Source organism: Panulirus ornatus, chromosome 4 (assembly GCF_036320965.1).
Source record: "Panulirus ornatus isolate Po-2019 chromosome 4, ASM3632096v1, whole genome shotgun sequence".
Lineage (NCBI taxonomy): Eukaryota > Metazoa > Arthropoda > Malacostraca > Decapoda > Palinuridae > Panulirus > Panulirus ornatus.
The window spans coordinates 58,871,119-58,891,568 of NC_092227.1; the positions used below are offsets into that span (position 1 = coordinate 58,871,119).

The 20,450-nt window shown below is 39.9% G+C and overlaps 1 protein-coding gene across 9 annotated transcripts in view; it reads left to right on the forward strand.

Moving 5' to 3' along the window:
- Window positions 1-20,450, forward strand: part of Pde11 (Phosphodiesterase 11) — a 1,275,799-nt gene that overhangs the window by 1,138,890 nt on the left and 116,459 nt on the right. For all 9 annotated transcript variants that reach the window (XM_071695072.1, XM_071695082.1, XM_071695086.1 and 6 more), the window contains one exon: window positions 8,949-9,035. In XM_071695072.1, the coding sequence (XP_071551173.1) occupies window positions 8,949-9,035 (87 nt within the window). The remainder of the gene's footprint in view (window positions 1-8,948; window positions 9,036-20,450) is intronic.

Below are 20,450 nucleotides of genomic sequence, written 5' to 3' on the forward strand. Positions count from 1 at the left end.
GGCTATGGATAGAGTTGTGCGCAGGAGGATGGATGTGCTGGAAATGAGATGTTTGAGGACAATGTGTGGTGTGAGGTGGTTTGATCGAGTAAGTAACGTAAGGGTAAGAGAGATGTGTGGAAATAAAAAGAGCGTGGTTGAGAGAGCAGAAGAGGGTGTTTTGAAATGGTTTGGGCACATGGAGAGAATGAGTGAGGAAAGATTGACCAAGAGGATATATGTGTCGGAGGTGGAGGGAACGAGGAGAAGTGGGAGACCAAATTGGAGGTGGAAAGATGGAGTGAAAAAGATTTTGTGTGATCAGGGCCTGAACATGCAGGAGGGTGAAAGGAGGGCAAGGAATAGAGTGAATTGGATCGATGTGGTATACCGGGGTTGACGTGCTGTCAATGGATTGAATCAGGGCATGTGAAGCGTCTGGGGTAAACCATGGAAAGCTGTGTAGGTATGTATATTTGCGTGTGTGGACGTATGTATATACATGTGTATGGGGGTGGGTTGGGCCATTTCTTTCGTCTGTTTCCTTGCGCTACCTCGCAAACTCGGGAGACAGCGACAAAGCAAAAAAAAAAATGTTACCAAGATGAGAAGAGAGGGATAGGTAGTATGTTTGAGGAAAGAAACCTGGCACTAAGTGAAACGAAGCTCAACGGTAAAGGGGGAAGAGTCGTTTGGGAAAGTCTTGGGAGTAAAGTTAGGGGTTCGTAAGAGGACAAGAGCTAAGGAAGGAGTAGAAATACTCCTGAAGCAGGAGTTGTGGGGGTCTGTGATAGAGGATAAGAAAGTAAATTCTAGATTGATGTGGGTAAAACTGAAAATGGATGGAGAGAGATGGGTGAGTGTTTTGGGAGCAGTTGAATGTGTTAGCAGCTTTGATGTATGAGACTGGGCTATAATGATGGGTGTTTTAAATGCGAAGGTGAGTAATGTGGCAGTTGAGGTTATAATTAGTGTACATGGAGTGTTCAGTGTTGTAAATGGAAATGGTGAGGAGCTTGTGAATTTGTATGCTGAAAGACTGGTTATTGGGAATACTTGATTTAAAAGGAGAGATATACTTAAGTATACATATGTGAGTAGGAGAGATGGTCAAAGGGTATTATTGGATTACGTGTTAATTGATAGGCGTGTAAAAGAGAGACTTTTGCATGTTAATGTGCTGAGAGGAGCAGCTGGAGGGATGTCTGATCACTATCATGTGGAGGCAAAGGTGAAGTTTTGTAGAGGCTTTCAGAGAAGAAGAGGGAATGTTGGGGAGAAGAGAGTGGTTAGAATAATTGGGCTTGGAAAGGAGACATGTGTGAGGAAGTATCAAGAGAGATTGAGTGTAGAATGGCAAAAGGTGAGTGGGGGTGGGTGTGGAATGGGATGTATTTAGGGAAGCAGTGATGACTTGCGCAAAAGATACCTGTGGTATGAGAAAGGTGGGAGGTAGGCAGATTAGACAGGGTACTGAGTGGTGGATCAAGAAGTGATGTTGTTAATGAAAGAGAAAAGAGAGGCATTTAAAAGTTATTTGCAGGGAAGTAGTGCAAATGACTGAGAGTTGTATAAAAGAAAGCAGCAAGAGGTCAAGAGAAAGGTGCAAGAGTTGAATAAGAGTACAAATGAGAGTTGGGGTGAAAGAGTATCATTAAATTTCAGGAACAAAAAGATGTTTTGGAACGAGGTAAATAATGTGCATAAAACAAGAGAACAAATGGGAACATCGATGAAAGGAGCAAATGGGGAAGTGATAACAGGTAGTGATGGAGTGAGTATTTCGAAGGTTTTTTTGAATGTGTTTGACGATAATGATAAAGTGGCAGATATGGGATGTTTAGGTTGGGGTGGTGTATAAAGTGAGAGGGTCAGGAAGAATGATTTGGTGAAGAGAGAAGAAGTACTGAAAGCTTTGTGGGAGATGAAATCCGGCAGGGTAGGTTTCGATGGTATGACAATGGAATTTATTAAAAAAGGGGGTGACTGTGTTGTTGATTGGCTGGTAAGGAGGTTCATTGTATGTATGGACCATGGTGAAGTGCCTGAGGATTGGCAGAATGCATGCATAGTGCCATTGTACAAAGGCAGAGGGGATAAAGGTGAGTGTTCAGACTACAGAGGCATAAGTTTTTTTTGAGCATTCCTGGGAAATTATATGGGAGGGTATTGATTGAGAGGGTAAAGGCATGTACAGAGCATCAGATTGCGGAAGAGCAGTGTGGTTTCCGAAGTGATAGAGGATGTGTGGATCAGGTGTTTGCTTTGAAGAATATATGTGAGAAATACTTACAAAAACAAATGGATTTCTTTGTAGCATTTATGGATCTGGAGAAGGCATATATTGGGGTTGATAGAAAAGCATTGTGGAAGGTTTTAAGATCATATGATGTGGGAGTTGTTAGAAGCAGTGAAAAGATTTTGCCAAGAATGTAAGGCATGTGTACAAGTAGGAAGAGAGGATAGTGATTGGTTACCAGTGAATGTCAGTCTGCAACTGGGGTGTGTTATGTCACTATGGTTGTTTAATTTGTTTATGGATAGGGCGAAGGTTCTGGAAGCAATGAAGAATGCGTGAAAAGAGAGAACATTATCTCAGAGAGCAAAAAAGGGTATGTTTGAAGGAATAGTAGTTCCAACAATATTATATGGCTGCGAGGCATGGGCTGTAGATAGGGTTGTACTGCAGAGGATGGATGTGTTGGAAATGAAATGTTTGAGGGCAATATGTGGGTGATGTGGTTTGATCAAGTAATGAAAGGGTAAGAGAGATGTGTGGAAATAAAAAGAGTGTGGTTGAGAGAGCAGAAGAGGGTTTGTTGAAATGGTTTGGATGTATGGAGAGAATGAATGAGGAAAGATTGACAAAGAGGATATCTGTGTCAGAGGTGGAGGGAACAAGGAGAAGTGAGAGACCAATTGGAGGTAGAAAGATGGCGTGAAAAAGATTTGGAGCGTTTGGGGCCTGAACATACAGGTTCAGGCCCCAAGAGAGGCGCGCAAGGAATAGAGTGAATTGGAACGATGTGGTATACCGGGGTTGACAGGCTGTCAGTGGACTGAACCAGGGTATGTGAAATGTCTGAGGTAAACCATGGAAAGGTCTGTAGGGAACTGTGGTTTTGGTGCATTACATGTGACATCTAGAGACTGAGTGTGAACAAATGTGGCCTTTCTTGTCTGTTTTCCTGGTGCTCCCTTGATGAAGCAGGGATAGTGATGCTATTTCCTGTGGGGTGGTGTAGTGCCAGGAATGGGCGAAGGCAAGCAAGTATGAATATGTACATATGCATCTACCACGGCCCTTTCAATCTTTCATCCACTTCCACATTGTTGGTCAAAGCTTTTCACTTTTCTCTTCCATCATTTCTTGTCAATATATACCTGTGGATCATCTTGTGCTGAAAAAAGGTGTTTGCAAGGTATAAACATTTCTCAGCACAGACTATCACAAGATAATTTCCATTCTCATTTACTCAAGGCAGTCCCCATTTACCAACTATCTCACCGATTTCATCACATCCCACCTTCACATTCATATCACCCATTTCAACAATGTTTCTCTCATTCTCAAAACTGTTTGTACAGTTATTCAAGTTTCTCCAGAAAAGCTTAATTTCATCCTTACCTCCTGCAGTCTTCATATTCAGAGGTGCATATAAGCATACCCATGGATACTTCACATTTCCAATCCTTCCTTCAGGCCACACTATTCTTGACCCATTCCATCCATGCTCTGTAACACCCTCCCACACTCTCAGTGATAGCAGCATTGCACATCATTCTTTTCCTCTTCCCTGGCATTTTTCTTTCATTTCCATCCATGCCTTCCATAATTTGCATGTGAATAAGAGCAAGGTTATTAGGTACAGTAGGGTTGAGGGTCAAGTCAATTGGGAGGTGAGTTTGAATGGAGAAAAACTGGAGGAAGTGAAGTGTTTTAGATATCTGGGAGTGGATCTGTCAGCGGATGGAACCATGGAAGCGGAAGTGGATCATAGGGTGGGGGAGGGGGCGAAAATTTTGGGAGCCTTGAAAAATGTGTGGAAGTCGAGAACATTATCTCGGAAAGCAAAAATGGGTATGTTTGAAGGAATAGTGGTTCCAACAATGTTGTATGGTTGCGAGGCGTGGGCTATGGATAGAGTTGTGCGCAGGAGGATGGATGTGCTGGAAATGAGATGTTTGAGGACAATGTGTGGTGTGAGGTGGTTTGATCGAGTAAGTAACGTAAGGGTAAGAGAGATGTGTGGAAATAAAAAGAGCGTGGTTGAGAGAGCAGAAGAGGGTGTTTTGAAATGGTTTGGGCACATGGAGAGAATGAGTGAGGAAAGATTGACCAAGAGGATATATGTGTCGGAGGTGGAGGGAACGAGGAGAAGTGGGAGACCAAATTGGAGGTGGAAAGATGGAGTGAAAAAGATTTTGTGTGATCAGGGCCTGAACATGCAGGAGGGTGAAAGGAGGGCAAGGAATAGAGTGAATTGGATCGATGTGGTATACCGGGGTTGACGTGCTGTCAATGGATTGAATCAGGGCATGTGAAGCGTCTGGGGTAAACCATGGAAAGCTGTGTAGGTATGTATATTTGCGTGTGTGGACGTATGTATATACATGTGTATGGGGGTGGGTTGGGCCATTTCTTTCGTCTGTTTCCTTGCGCTACCTCGCAAACTCGGGAGACAGCGACAAAGCAAAAAAAAAAATGTTACCAAGATGAGAAGAGAGGGATAGGTAGTATGTTTGAGGAAAGAAACCTGGCACTAAGTGAAACGAAGCTCAACGGTAAAGGGGGAAGAGTCGTTTGGGAAAGTCTTGGGAGTAAAGTTAGGGGTTCGTAAGAGGACAAGAGCTAAGGAAGGAGTAGAAATACTCCTGAAGCAGGAGTTGTGGGGGTCTGTGATAGAGGATAAGAAAGTAAATTCTAGATTGATGTGGGTAAAACTGAAAATGGATGGAGAGAGATGGGTGAGTGTTTTGGGAGCAGTTGAATGTGTTAGCAGCTTTGATGTATGAGACTGGGCTATAATGATGGGTGTTTTAAATGCGAAGGTGAGTAATGTGGCAGTTGAGGTTATAATTAGTGTACATGGAGTGTTCAGTGTTGTAAATGGAAATGGTGAGGAGCTTGTGAATTTGTATGCTGAAAGACTGGTTATTGGGAATACTTGATTTAAAAGGAGAGATATACTTAAGTATACATATGTGAGTAGGAGAGATGGTCAAAGGGTATTATTGGATTACGTGTTAATTGATAGGCGTGTAAAAGAGAGACTTTTGCATGTTAATGTGCTGAGAGGAGCAGCTGGAGGGATGTCTGATCACTATCATGTGGAGGCAAAGGTGAAGTTTTGTAGAGGCTTTCAGAGAAGAAGAGGGAATGTTGGGGAGAAGAGAGTGGTTAGAATAATTGGGCTTGGAAAGGAGACATGTGTGAGGAAGTATCAAGAGAGATTGAGTGTAGAATGGCAAAAGGTGAGTGGGGGTGGGTGTGGAATGGGATGTATTTAGGGAAGCAGTGATGACTTGCGCAAAAGATACCTGTGGTATGAGAAAGGTGGGAGGTAGGCAGATTAGACAGGGTACTGAGTGGTGGATCAAGAAGTGATGTTGTTAATGAAAGAGAAAAGAGAGGCATTTAAAAGTTATTTGCAGGGAAGTAGTGCAAATGACTGAGAGTTGTATAAAAGAAAGCAGCAAGAGGTCAAGAGAAAGGTGCAAGAGTTGAATAAGAGTACAAATGAGAGTTGGGGTGAAAGAGTATCATTAAATTTCAGGAACAAAAAGATGTTTTGGAACGAGGTAAATAATGTGCATAAAACAAGAGAACAAATGGGAACATCGATGAAAGGAGCAAATGGGGAAGTGATAACAGGTAGTGATGGAGTGAGTATTTCGAAGGTTTTTTTGAATGTGTTTGACGATAATGATAAAGTGGCAGATATGGGATGTTTAGGTTGGGGTGGTGTATAAAGTGAGAGGGTCAGGAAGAATGATTTGGTGAAGAGAGAAGAAGTACTGAAAGCTTTGTGGGAGATGAAATCCGGCAGGGTAGGTTTCGATGGTATGACAATGGAATTTATTAAAAAAGGGGGTGACTGTGTTGTTGATTGGCTGGTAAGGAGGTTCATTGTATGTATGGACCATGGTGAAGTGCCTGAGGATTGGCAGAATGCATGCATAGTGCCATTGTACAAAGGCAGAGGGGATAAAGGTGAGTGTTCAGACTACAGAGGCATAAGTTTTTTTTGAGCATTCCTGGGAAATTATATGGGAGGGTATTGATTGAGAGGGTAAAGGCATGTACAGAGCATCAGATTGCGGAAGAGCAGTGTGGTTTCCGAAGTGATAGAGGATGTGTGGATCAGGTGTTTGCTTTGAAGAATATATGTGAGAAATACTTACAAAAACAAATGGATTTCTTTGTAGCATTTATGGATCTGGAGAAGGCATATATTGGGGTTGATAGAAAAGCATTGTGGAAGGTTTTAAGATCATATGATGTGGGAGTTGTTAGAAGCAGTGAAAAGATTTTGCCAAGAATGTAAGGCATGTGTACAAGTAGGAAGAGAGGATAGTGATTGGTTACCAGTGAATGTCAGTCTGCAACTGGGGTGTGTTATGTCACTATGGTTGTTTAATTTGTTTATGGATAGGGCGAAGGTTCTGGAAGCAATGAAGAATGCGTGAAAAGAGAGAACATTATCTCAGAGAGCAAAAAAGGGTATGTTTGAAGGAATAGTAGTTCCAACAATATTATATGGCTGCGAGGCATGGGCTGTAGATAGGGTTGTACTGCAGAGGATGGATGTGTTGGAAATGAAATGTTTGAGGGCAATATGTGGGTGATGTGGTTTGATCAAGTAATGAAAGGGTAAGAGAGATGTGTGGAAATAAAAAGAGTGTGGTTGAGAGAGCAGAAGAGGGTTTGTTGAAATGGTTTGGATGTATGGAGAGAATGAATGAGGAAAGATTGACAAAGAGGATATCTGTGTCAGAGGTGGAGGGAACAAGGAGAAGTGAGAGACCAATTGGAGGTAGAAAGATGGCGTGAAAAAGATTTGGAGCGTTTGGGGCCTGAACATACAGGTTCAGGCCCCAAGAGAGGCGCGCAAGGAATAGAGTGAATTGGAACGATGTGGTATACCGGGGTTGACAGGCTGTCAGTGGACTGAACCAGGGTATGTGAAATGTCTGAGGTAAACCATGGAAAGGTCTGTAGGGAACTGTGGTTTTGGTGCATTACATGTGACATCTAGAGACTGAGTGTGAACAAATGTGGCCTTTCTTGTCTGTTTTCCTGGTGCTCCCTTGATGAAGCAGGGATAGTGATGCTATTTCCTGTGGGGTGGTGTAGTGCCAGGAATGGGCGAAGGCAAGCAAGTATGAATATGTACATATGCATCTACCACGGCCCTTTCAATCTTTCATCCACTTCCACATTGTTGGTCAAAGCTTTTCACTTTTCTCTTCCATCATTTCTTGTCAATATATACCTGTGGATCATCTTGTGCTGAAAAAAGGTGTTTGCAAGGTATAAACATTTCTCAGCACAGACTATCACAAGATAATTTCCATTCTCATTTACTCAAGGCAGTCCCCATTTACCAACTATCTCACCGATTTCATCACATCCCACCTTCACATTCATATCACCCATTTCAACAATGTTTCTCTCATTCTCAAAACTGTTTGTACAGTTATTCAAGTTTCTCCAGAAAAGCTTAATTTCATCCTTACCTCCTGCAGTCTTCATATTCAGAGGTGCATATAAGCATACCCATGGATACTTCACATTTCCAATCCTTCCTTCAGGCCACACTATTCTTGACCCATTCCATCCATGCTCTGTAACACCCTCCCACACTCTCAGTGATAGCAGCATTGCACATCATTCTTTTCCTCTTCCCTGGCATTTTTCTTTCATTTCCATCCATGCCTTCCATAATTTGCATTCATAATTTCCATTTTCACTCCATGCACCCTGTCCAAGGATATGGGTTTTCCCATTCCCCTGCACATCTAAGCAATAACTTTTTCATTTTTCCACAAGCTCCTTCCTTTTACTCTCACTTATCATCCTGTGTATATTTAGCGCCATCACCCATCTGTTTTACTCGTTGGCATAACTGGTAAACTCCAGTGCCAATTCTTAGCCTTTGGTGCCTCACCCTTGACCGGCCAATGGCAGAGGGCAACTCCAGCACAATGTTTCCAGAGGTAGCTTGGCTCAAATTGTCCAAAAAACTAAAAATCCCTGCACACCTGAAGTGTTTGTCTGTATTTGATAGGAAAATACCACTACTATTTCTTTGATGGAGTTGGGCAACACCAGCCCTAAGTATCTGTGACATAACTGAAAGGAAATCACTTGCAAAATTCTGTTCTTGAATTTTGCAGCCTAATGCTAAACTAAGGTTATGGACTTTACATTCTGCAATTTGCAACTCTCCTTCACCATACTTGTGAATAGCTGGATTTCACCCTCATGCCAATTAAAAGGTGATTGTCATACTTTGGGGAGTACAGAATATTTCAGTAACATTGAAGGGGTATTTGGTATGTAAAAGGTTATAATGCTGCTCTAGAAGATAATGAAAAACTTGTGTTTATGTTGGTTATGTTTTTCAGCATTCTTGTGACTTTTTTTTTTTATACTATAATCTCCATTTTGATACAATTCCAGAAAATAAGTAAATAGAGCAGTAGTTTTTAACTGTGATTATGAAATATCAGTTTTCTGGTAAAACAAGTATAATGGTGTACATCCTAAGTTCATTAAGTTTCTTAACTAATGTGAATGATATAACTACATGTAGCAAGTAGTGAACTTTATTTGGCAATGATCAGAAGTTTCAGTTGCACAGATCATTATGTTGGGTATTTTCTGAGGTATATATAGCAGCAAGAATTCACTCACTGTTCTAGGACGCTGTTGATTTATTAATGTATATTTACTTTTCCTACAGAAAGTAAAAATACAGTCTGCCCAAGCTTTCAAATTATATGACTTCAAGTTTGATGACTTCAGTCTTGATGATGATGGAAGCTTAAAGGTAAAGTCCAGTTTTGTGTAATATTGATCATAAAATTAGGTTTTTAGTGCAGCTCTCTCTCTCTCTCTCTCTCTCTCTCTCTCTCTCTCTCTCTCTCTCTCTCTCTCTCTCTCTCTCTCTCTCTCTCTCTCTCTCTCTCTCTCTATTGTCATTCTCTTGCTATGTTTATCTGTTCCAGTTTGTCTCTGTATTTTTCATATACACATACACACAGTTCAAAAGAGCATTCATGGTGAAGGAAACTATAGCCCCAACAACAAAGACATAGGGTAGGCAAGAGGAGTTGGAAAGTACTGAAATGTGTAGAAGACACCTTAGCACATTACTAAAGTGTTTTAACCTCTAAACATGGTCTTGATGAAGATTTTCTATATCTGTTAAAGGAGTGTGCAGAAATGCTGTACAACCTGCTTCAAATATTGTTAAGTAGAATTGCTGGAAGAGGATGCAGTGCCAAGGGAGTGGGACAGAGTAAATGTCAGGCTCATACTGTATAAGAAAGAAAATTTGGAAATTGCAATGAATCACAGATCTTTGGAGGTGAGTTTATAGCCTGTAAAGTACCAGAGAATTTAATCACAAAGGCATTGGATAATTACTTGAAAGGGTTAAATTAATAGATAAGAAACATGGATCCAGGTAAAGGAGGTTGAGCATAAATATATTAAGACTTTCAAGGGGGAGTGAGGTCTGTTATTAACATCCGAAATGGATGGTTGGAATGTGTGTTTCGTAGACTGTTTTACAACATTTGATACTGTATCACATAGGATGTGTGTGAAGAAGTTGGATCTTCTGGCAGGCACAAGGAGGAAGCTTCTTAGTTAGTTACAAAATTATCTTAAGGGAAATGAGCAAAGGACTTCTATCAGAGGAGCTCTCTGGAAGTGAGTTGGGATCACCAGTAGCATGCTATAGGGCTCATTCTTGGGACCATTGCTCTACAGGAACTATATAATTGATTTGTAGGTAATTCCAAGGTCATGAGAGAAATAGAAAATGAAGAGGATTGCGTGAGCTTGCAAAAAGTACTTTGACAAGCTCTGAATCTGGTGTGATACGTGGTTGATGAATTTTAATCTGAGTAAAGCCAAGTAATGAGGATGATATACAGTGAATAAGAATTTTATATGAATATTATATTGCAAGAAATTAGGTACAGGAATCTGTATGTGAGAGGGATTTGGTGGTCAACACTGCACCAAACATGTCACCAAAACATACGAGAAAGTTATAAGTTATAAGCAAGTCACTCAGACTATATAAAGACTGAAATGAGAATATGCTACTCAGGTTTGGTCACTGCACTCAAAGAAGCACAAAGGACCAATACATAAGGTTCAGAGGAGGGTATCAAAGATGATACGCAAAATATGAGAGATTAAATGCTATATATTAAGCCACCATGGTAAAGAGAACTGTAAGGGGAATCTTAATTATAACTCTAAAGGTTTTTAAACCAGTGTTGACAGTGAACAGTTCTTTTAAGATGTACTGAGCAACTAGAGGTCTACCAGAAATCTATGCAAACCTGTTGGAACAATGTAAAGAAATGCTTTTATAGTATTAGAGTTGTGGATAAAGAGAAGAAGCTAGGTGATGCAATTGTGAGTATTGAGAGTATACAGGGAATTGAAAAAAAAAATTTGCTAAAATTTGGAATGCTTCCCCTTACTTCTACATAGGTAATTAAACACTAAGTAAGAACAGAGAAACTGAAAAGTGTATGACAAAGTATGAGAAAATCCAAAACTATTCCATAAGTATATTGCAAGTATACTATTGATTAATGAGAAGCTAATTAGGTTGAGGAATTCAGAGGGAATGACTGATGAAGAAGACAAGAAAATACGCAATGGACTGAATTATAAGTTCAAAGGTATATTCACAGTGGAAGACACTTTAATCCTGAGAATAGTGAGATGGGATGGGGAGGAAGACTTGGAAAGCATTGATATTGTTGGAAAAGTTGAAGTCTTGATCCATCTAAGGTGGAAAGTTCCGGTGAAATCTTTCCACAGGTGCTATGGGAGTATAAAGAAACACTTGACAGGCTGCTTAAAAATAAATGTCAGAAAATCACTGGATGAGGGTATATAGTGTCAAGGGAGTAGAAGAGAAAAAATGTTTTGTTTTTCAAAAAGGAGAAAGGGCAATTGCCTTAAATTGCAGACCAGTGTCTCAGATGAGTGTGATCTGTAAAGCACTGAATAAGATAATAAGAAAGTGTATGGCTCATTTCTTGGAAAGGATTCAGGGAAAAGAGATCATACTTAACAATTCCCTTAGAATTGTGTGAAATTGAGCTGTATTTGAGGCAAAAGAGACTGTCAGAAGACATTCGATGCTAACACTTGGGAAATGGTAAAGAAACAGGATATTCAAGGGGAAGACTCTTTCGATGGCTCAAAATTCGTCTTAGGAGACACGTCAAAGGAAAATTTTTGAAGTGCATTTTGTTTACTAGAGGTTTGCTACAAGGCTTGATATAAGTAAATTACTGGCCAAAAAGGACTGCCTTCATACTTAAATATGTTGTGAAGCTAAGATCATGACAACGTGTTGACATGTTTTGGATGAACTTACAAAGGGACCTAGATTAGATCCAAAATTAGTATGGAGTATTACTGATGAAATTCAACCCAAGTATGAACAGTTAAAAATATTACTTGATATTAATATGATTTGTAAGGCAACTAACTGCAAGAATCTGCATGGCAGAAACTTGGGGGTTGCCTTCAGGAAAATTGTTGTGGAGGCAAACTATCTGCATGTGAATATCAGAATTATGTTTCACTACACATATACAGAGATTTTGAATCACTTGTTTACAATATATATTTGATGTAGTTTAGAATATTCTTATCATAATTATATTTCAGTACACAAATATAGAGATTATGAATAAGTTGTTTACAATATATACTTGATATTTATTTATTTATTTATTTATTTATTATACTCTGTTGCTGTCTCCCACGTTAGTTGAGGTAGCGCAAGGAAACAGACGAAAGAATGGCCCAACCCACCCACATACACATGGATATATATACATGTCCCCATTTGCACATATACATACCTATACATTTCGACGTATACATATATATATACATACACAGACATAGTTCATACTACTGCCTTTATTCATTCCCGTTGCCACCCCGCCACACATGAAATGAAAACCCCTTCCCCCGCACGTGTGAGGTAACACTAGTAAAAGCCAACAAAGGCCACATTTGTTCACACTCAGTCTCTTACTGTCATGTATAATGCTCCCCTTCCTCATCCAGGCCCCACAAAAACTTTCCATGGTTTACCCTAGACACTTCACATGCCCTGGTCCAGTCCATATATATCCATTTATATATATTTGATATAGTTTAGAATATTCTCATTTTAGCACCACACTTAAAGAAACATAAAAAGTAAACAGAGAAAGTCAAAAGGACTTAAATAGACAGGGAGGTTAGAGGTTACATATTTACCCACCAGCTGCATGAAAGGGACTTGGGGGTTGCCTGCTGAAAAATTGTATACAAATAAAGAGTTTTTGAATGTTTTTTACAATGTAAATTAGATATAAATTAGAATATTCTTCTTACATTTTGGCACCATAAAAAGCTAACAGAGAAAGTCAAGAGGGGTGAGGTTAGAGGGTATGTATTTGCCTATCAAGGAAAGAAGATTAAATGAATGTGCTGGAAATGAGATGTTTGGGGACAATGTGTAGTATGAGGAGGTTTGATCAAGTAAGTAATAAAAGGATAAGAGAGATGTGTGGTGGTAAAAAGAGTGTGGTTGAGAGAGCAGAAGAGGGTGTTTTGAAATGGTTTGGTCACATGGAGAGAATGAGTGAGGAAAGATTGACAAAGAGGTGGTGGGAACGAGGAGAAGTGGGAGACCAAATTGGAGGTAGAAAGATGGAGTGAAAAAGATTTTGAGTGATCGGGGCCTGAACATGCAGGAGGGTGAAAGGAGTGCAAGGAACAGAGTGCATTGGAACGATCTGGTATACCGGGGTCAACGTGCTGTCAATGGATTGAACCAGTTGCTTATGAAGCGCCTGGGGTAAACCATGGAAAGTTCTGTGGGGCCTGGATGTGGAAAGGGAGCTGTGGTTTCAGTACATTATACATGACAGCTAGAGACTGATGGTAATCACAAGAGTTATAAAGATGAAGAAAATGCTCTCATTAAACATAAAGCATGAGATGAAGAACAAAAACAGTCTTAATAACCTTCAGCTCAGGGTCAAAGCTCTGAATATTTATCATAATTTAGGTAAAGAAGACAGTGTAACTGAGCCAGACCCTTATCAATCAAGTAAAGGAGGACTTGACAACTTTATTAGCTGATGGCAGAAGCTATATAGTGTAAAGGTAATGGGAGGATCCTCTGGTGCTATATGTGATTTCTGTATGTTCGAGGTTTTCCCAGAACATAACCCTTGCATAAAGCAAGAGATGGGCAATTTCTGAATTATTTGATAAAAACTTGAATGAGCAGATTTTTTCATACCTGAAATGGCAGATTTTCCCATGCATTTCCAGTGACAGAGGTATTACTCCACACGTATACAACCATCCCTCACTTTATGCTGGATCACTACATGCAGTATCGCTATTCTATGAAGTACCTACTGCGCCGAAACTTCAGTGAGGGTTGGCGGGTGGAGTAAGAGCGGGTCCTGGTGAAGCATGCTTAGTTCTATCCAACAGGTCGGTCTCACATTTACTACCATTATGTGCAGATCTTCTTTAATTGGACAGAGAAGAAAAAATTAGATCCATATTCCTACATATCACAGAAGGTGACTAGAAAGATGGAAAAAGGGTGCTGGAAATTCTTGCTTTACAGTATTTTCACTTTCTACAAGTAAGGACAGAGGGAGGAGTTAAATGAAGTTTGTCTCCTGAAAGTTCATGCAGCTGTGCCTGATTGTGCTAGGTTGTAATTAGGATAAAAAAAAGGGATTGGTAAATGTTTTTATGCGAGATACCTAGATGTTTCGGCTTTTGCCAAAACAAAGTGAAAGGGTTAATGATTTGTGTAGTTTAGGAGCATTCAGGGTGTTAAGAGTGGCTTTAATGAGATGACAAGAGCAAAAGAAGAGATGATTTTTCTGATGTGGAATGAGCTGTGTTAAAATTGTGCAAGGAATTAAGCTTATGGATTATGTGGGTGGGAATGAAAGCAGACTGTGAGAGATGGATAACTTTTAGTATAAATGAACAAGAGAGTGGAGTGATGATGAAAGGAATGTACTTTAGGAGGAGTTGATTGGCTATTTTAGCTGTTTAGATGCAAGGAATAGAATCTTAGAGCTTGGGATCTGACCACAAGAGCTGTTGATGTGGCGATAGAGGATAATTAGAGGGCTTGGAGCCCTTGATGTAAATTAGAATTTTGTAAAGCTTGTTGAGGTGTGTGCTGCAAGAAGAGTGGTGTTTGAGAATACTTGGTAGAAGAAAAAGTGCTGAGAGGTGTCTGTTCCTTGCAATTACCTTATTTTTAGCACAATATGATCCACAGATATAAATGGAAGAGGAATGATGGAAGAAAAGAGCAAAAGGTTTGATTGACTATGTGGCAGAGGATGAAAGATTGACAAAAGGCTGTGCTGGATGCTAGAGTTATGAGAGGATTCTTTGGAGATGCTGACCATTTCGTGGTTCTTGTGGGTATGAGGAACAGGGAGAAAAGGAGGTATGGTGTAAGGAAGAATGGAGAGGTAAAAGCATTGGCAAGCGAGAAGATGAATACAGGGAGGAGTATGAAAGGAATGAAAGCTTAGATGGAGGGGCAGTGAATGTAGGAATGCAGTCATATGTGAATGAGGTGTTTAAAATATTTTGTGAAACACTAGTAAAGGTTGTAGAATCAGTAGTTGGATATAAGGTTGAGAGATACAGGAATAAAAAGGGCAATGCATTTTGGACAGAAGAGAGTAGACCTTGGGAAATGCTGTCAACAACACTAGACTAAAACCCCTATTTGGCACAGTGGTCCCACAATGACCAGGAATGAAATATACAAGATTATAAATTCTTATGAAGGACTTGTGAAAACTTCAGAAAGGCCTGGAGAAGATCATTGGAAGACCTAGGGAATAACTGGAAAGATTTGGAGTTTACTGATAAAGGACCAAAGGAAGATTGGAAGACTTAGAGAGGATCCACCACAGGTCTTCCTTAAGCATTCCCTAATCTTCAAAAATCCTATCACAATGGTGAAGCAACTGAGATAAGAAAGATTTTTCCACCCTGAAACCATGTTCTCCTGGGTTATGAAGCTTGTTCACTTTCATGAATTCTGTCAGCCTGCCTCTTTGGTCTCTTTCAAAAATTTATGATGTGTGATGTTAATGCTATTAGTTGATTGCCTTTTGGAATGCTTTGCTTCCACCTTTGTTGAGTGGAGTGATGTGAGTCAGTTTCAGATTTCTGGGAATGATGCAAGAATCTAGACTTCTTCTCCAAGGGATACTTAAAGCACATGCTAGAGGTGATTTGCATTTCTTGAATAACTTTCTAAAAGCAAAAACAGAGCAAGGAGCAAGGTAAGAGTTTTTTCTCTTGAAGGCTTAGTCACGTGTTCTTGATGTTATCTTGCTCACACAGAAAATTGCAAAAATGTACGAAGGAAATGGAGACGAGTGTGTGTTTATTCATAATTACTCACCTTCATCCATTTCCAGTGCCACCCCACCCCACAGGAAATGGCATCACCACCCCCTATGTCAGCGAGTTAGTGCCAGGAAACAGACAAAGAAAGGCCACATCTACTCACTCATTCTCTTGCTGTCATGTGTAATGCACCAAAACCACAGCTCCCTATCCACATGCTGACCCAAAGACCTTTTCATGGTTTACTCCAGATGTTTCACATGCCTTGGTTTAGTCCATTGACAGCAAGTCAACCCCAGTATACCACATCATTCCAATTCACTCTATTCCATGCACACTTTTCACCCTCCTACATGTTCAGGCTCTGATCGCTCATAATCTTTTTCACTCCAGCCTTCCATCTCCGATTTGGTCTCCCATTTCTCCTTGTTCCCTCCACCTCTGACTCATATATTCTCTTTGTCAACCTTTCTTCACTCATTCTCTCCATATGTCCAGTCCATTTCAACACACCCTCTTCTGCTCTTTCAACCATACTTTTTATTATCACACATCTATCTTACCTTTTCATTACTTACTAGATCAAACCATCTCACACCACAAATTGTCCTCAAACATTTTATTTCCAATACATGCACCCCCTTCCTAGGGCAACCCTCTCTGTAGCCCATACCTCACAACCATATGATATTGTTGGAACTATCATTCCTTCAAACAAACCCATTTTTGCTGAGGATACATTCTCTCTCTCCACACATTCTTCATTGCTTCCAGAACCTTCTCCCCCTCTCCCACCCTATGACTCAGTTTTGTTTCCATGGTTTCATTTGCTGCGAAGAACACTCCCATATATTGGAAACACTTTATTTCCTCCAATTTTTCTCCATTCAGATTAACATCTCATCTAACTTGTCCCTGAACCTTTTTAAACGTAATAACCTAGAGGTACAAAATTGGAAATAAACAACAAAAATCCAGGGCATAAGTAGGGAACACAAGACACTTCCACCTCCTACAACAGTTAAACTATTACTGAGGCAGTATCATTTAGTATGCCAGGCACATCATGCAGTTGCCCCAGCTTACTAGAGGGCACCAACTTCACTAATGGACACCAGCACTGTTTCAGCTTGGGTAAAGTGATTTGCATCAGTATGATTTGCACAGGCCTGCTAGCACCAACTTCATTGGCAAACACTGTGTATTCATACAGTGCCTGCCAATAAAGTTGGCTCAAGGAGGCTGTGGCACAGTGATCAAGGATAAATGTGAAAAAAAAAACAATGAAAACTGTATTTCCACAAACAAATACTTTATTGGTTTCCCTTCCTTTTCATACACACCTTGAAATGAATGACCAGGAACTGAATCAGCAAGGTTCTGAAGTCATTTAGAGAACATCTTAACCCTAATCCAGCCTAGGTAACAACAAAGTATCCCTGTTATGTAATTTCATTTTCATAAGTCCCCACAAATTTTCTATTGGATTTCTATCTGGTGAATTCCTGGGCCAGTCACTAAAAACTCAACTGAGCAGTTCTTAAGCCAGTCAGTGACTAGTTTGGCATTGTGGCCGTGAGCCTTATCCTACATGAACATTTTGGCCTTGCACTTTTTGAATGAATCTGGAAGACAGACACAATAGTTCAAGGTAGCTTTGTTCATAATTCATTCTCTGGCAACACTACAAGGTCCCCAACACCATAACTGAAACAATCCCATACCATAAGTGAAGCAGGGAACTTTACAGAGCTTGCAGTGTACTCAGGATCAAATGGATCACAGTCTGGTCTCTTATACACATGCCCACCACAGCCACCTGTCTCAGAAAAGATGGACCCTTCACTTCACAAGACACTTCTGAACTTAGCTGTATCCCGCACTGTATATTTCTTGCAAAAATTGAACCTTTTCTTCTGATGCCTATGGGTTGCAAGTGCTATGGGATGCAGCTAGCAGCTCCAGTACTTAAGGTCCTTGTGTAGGCATTGCTGCACTGTTTTTTACCAGTGCATCACTGAGAAGTCTACAGTTTTTTCTTTTAATTCTTTTGCACTCAAATGTGTGGGTCTGCATCCACTTCATATTTAAGAGCATTCAGAGTGTGTGGAGAGGTTTTTCTGGCCTTCCCAGTAATATTGAAAACTTCTTTAAGTGGCTTATTTCCTTTGTAAAGTCACTTGTAAGATGAGTATTTCCAACCATAGTAGGTGGTAGAGGAACAGACAAGGGAAAACAACGAAAATCCAGAGCACCAGTCGAGGGCACAACAAAACACTCCCACCTCCTACCGAAGCAGGCTCATGTGGTATGCCGACATGTTATGTTGTTGCCACTGCTCACAACAGGGCACCTACTTCACTGGCGGACACAAACATTATTTTAAGTGGAGTAAAGTGATTTGTGTCAATATAATTGCTGTAGGCCTTCTCAAACCAGGTTCATTGGCAGGCACAGTATAGAATATCTTGTGCAATGGAAAATAGATATGAAAATATAGAATACGTTTAGAAAATGTACACACAATCAATTTATATAGCATCAAGACTTTCCATGTGTACCTCTCACTGCATTAATCATAGCATTATTTAGTGATAATTTTGCACAACAATCCTCTTCTTTCAGCATTTCTGAGATAATTAGTGATGCTTGGGTTTTATTGCTTATCTTATTTCTGAGTTTGGCTTTCGTGAATGTCAACTTTCAGAATATGATGTTGGCATGGACAGGACAGAATGGGAAAAGATAGATAAAGTACTGAAGTGCAGCCTGTTAATGTTCTGGCAAGAGTTCACTATCAACATCTCTCCATTTCATGTGTTGCAAGCTTCCTGTGAATATTCATGGAATGCTACAGGCTAAATTAGACAGTGCGGGTAATATGACTTAGTGCTGATGCAAAAGTTTTGAAATGCCAAAAAATGAACAAATCTTCAAAGTTTCATCATGAAAGAGAAATATCTTTCTTAGTTCTTGGCAAGAAACTACCAGAAATGCTTTACAGTGACCTCTCAAAACTCTCAGTATGTTCCTTTTGGAATGTGGCTAAAGTCTGTGAAAATATGCCCCAGGATACATTTTGTCAATATGAATATAGTTCCTTTCACCAGCTGGGTCTGTTGCTGTTAAATCACCATTTTGCTAATGAAATGTACACTAACAAACATTTTCAGAAGTACAGGTACACCACCGATTTTCTGGCACTCTTGGTTCCAAAGCAATGCCGGATTTACCATTTTGCCGGACCAACCGTGGTCACGTAATAATAATTCAACACACCTCTAACCCACTAATTTATACATCTCCCATGTGTCTATAGTATACTATAGACTGCTCAAAATTTAAATTAAACAAATATTAAATGTAAATTAAATATATAAATGAAATACAATTACTTGTACAATAGTACATTAGTGAAACAAGATTATCATGCTACCTGACAAGTCCACTCCAATGCTGTCGAAACCATTCCATCATCACTCAATCGTGCTTAGTACTCTAACCATCTTTCATAGTTTTTCTAATCATCATTTGCTTCTTGGAATTGCTGTCTGCATAGAATTTCAGTGTTTTCTCCCTTTGCTTCTTTATATCATAAACAGTTGATGAACCAATACTGTAGATTTCACACAGCTTACGCATCAAAACACCACGGTCCATTTTTTTCAACAGTTCTACTTTATCTTAGATCGATATGGACTGGTGTTTACATTAGACACCACGACTGACACTCTCATATGTCTTGGAAGCCATAGCTAGGGTTAAATTTAAGCAAAATAAGCTAAGAATCTCACTGAATTGTGGTATCACCACCAGCAAGTGCAGTGTAAGGAATGTAAATAAGCAGGCCCTACACACGTCACCTGTGGCCACCCAGTAAACTAGTTTGGTGGCCACAGTAATTTCAAGTTCCCTCACATAATTTTGTCTGGACTAAAGGAGGTGCCAAACCATCAGTTGCCGGAAATTTGGTAGTGTACCTGTACTACATACAATTTACTGCATGTTAAGTGTAAAAGATGAATGGTTGAAGCAATTCTTTGAAATAAGAGATTGAGTTCATTAAACTTTGGCAAAATGAAATTTATAAATGTCAAGTATAGAAACACTGAATGATCTTGATATCAATAAGCAATCTTTTGCCTGTTTGGTGCTGAAATAAAGTGTGAGGTTTCTAGTGCTCAGGTAAACTTTCAGCTTCCATGCAGAGAGAAAGCCACCATCTTCAAAAGCGTGTAAGAACTTCAGGTTTCATATTGCAAAATGGTTGGAGGAGAGAATTTATGTATTCTCTTTGCACTATAAGAAAATAAGTAAAAATATTTCGTACAAGTATCCCTGGGGATAGGGGATTAAGAATACTTCCCATGTATTCCCTGCGTGTCGTAGAAGGTGACTAAAAGGGGAGGGAGCGGGGGGCTGGAAATCCTTCCCTCTCGTTTTTTTTTCATTTTCCAAAAGAAGGAACAGAGGGGGCCAGGTGAGGATATCCCAAAAAAGGCCCAGTCCTCTGTTCTTAACGCTACCTCGCTAATGCGGGAAATGGCGAATAGTTTAAAAGAAAAGAAAAAAAGAAAGATTTCGTACAAGATCGTCTCTGGTGGGGAAATGTTTTGCAGCTCAAAGATGGGTAAAGTGGCATATACACTTAAAAACAGTGATGTCTGGTTCCTCTTTTAAAACAACTTACCAAGGAGCTCTCCTTGTAAACTTCCAGTCTTATATTCTTTCCACATGTCCAAACCACCTAAGGTATTACGTTTCACCCATTCTACCACTTCACAATTCA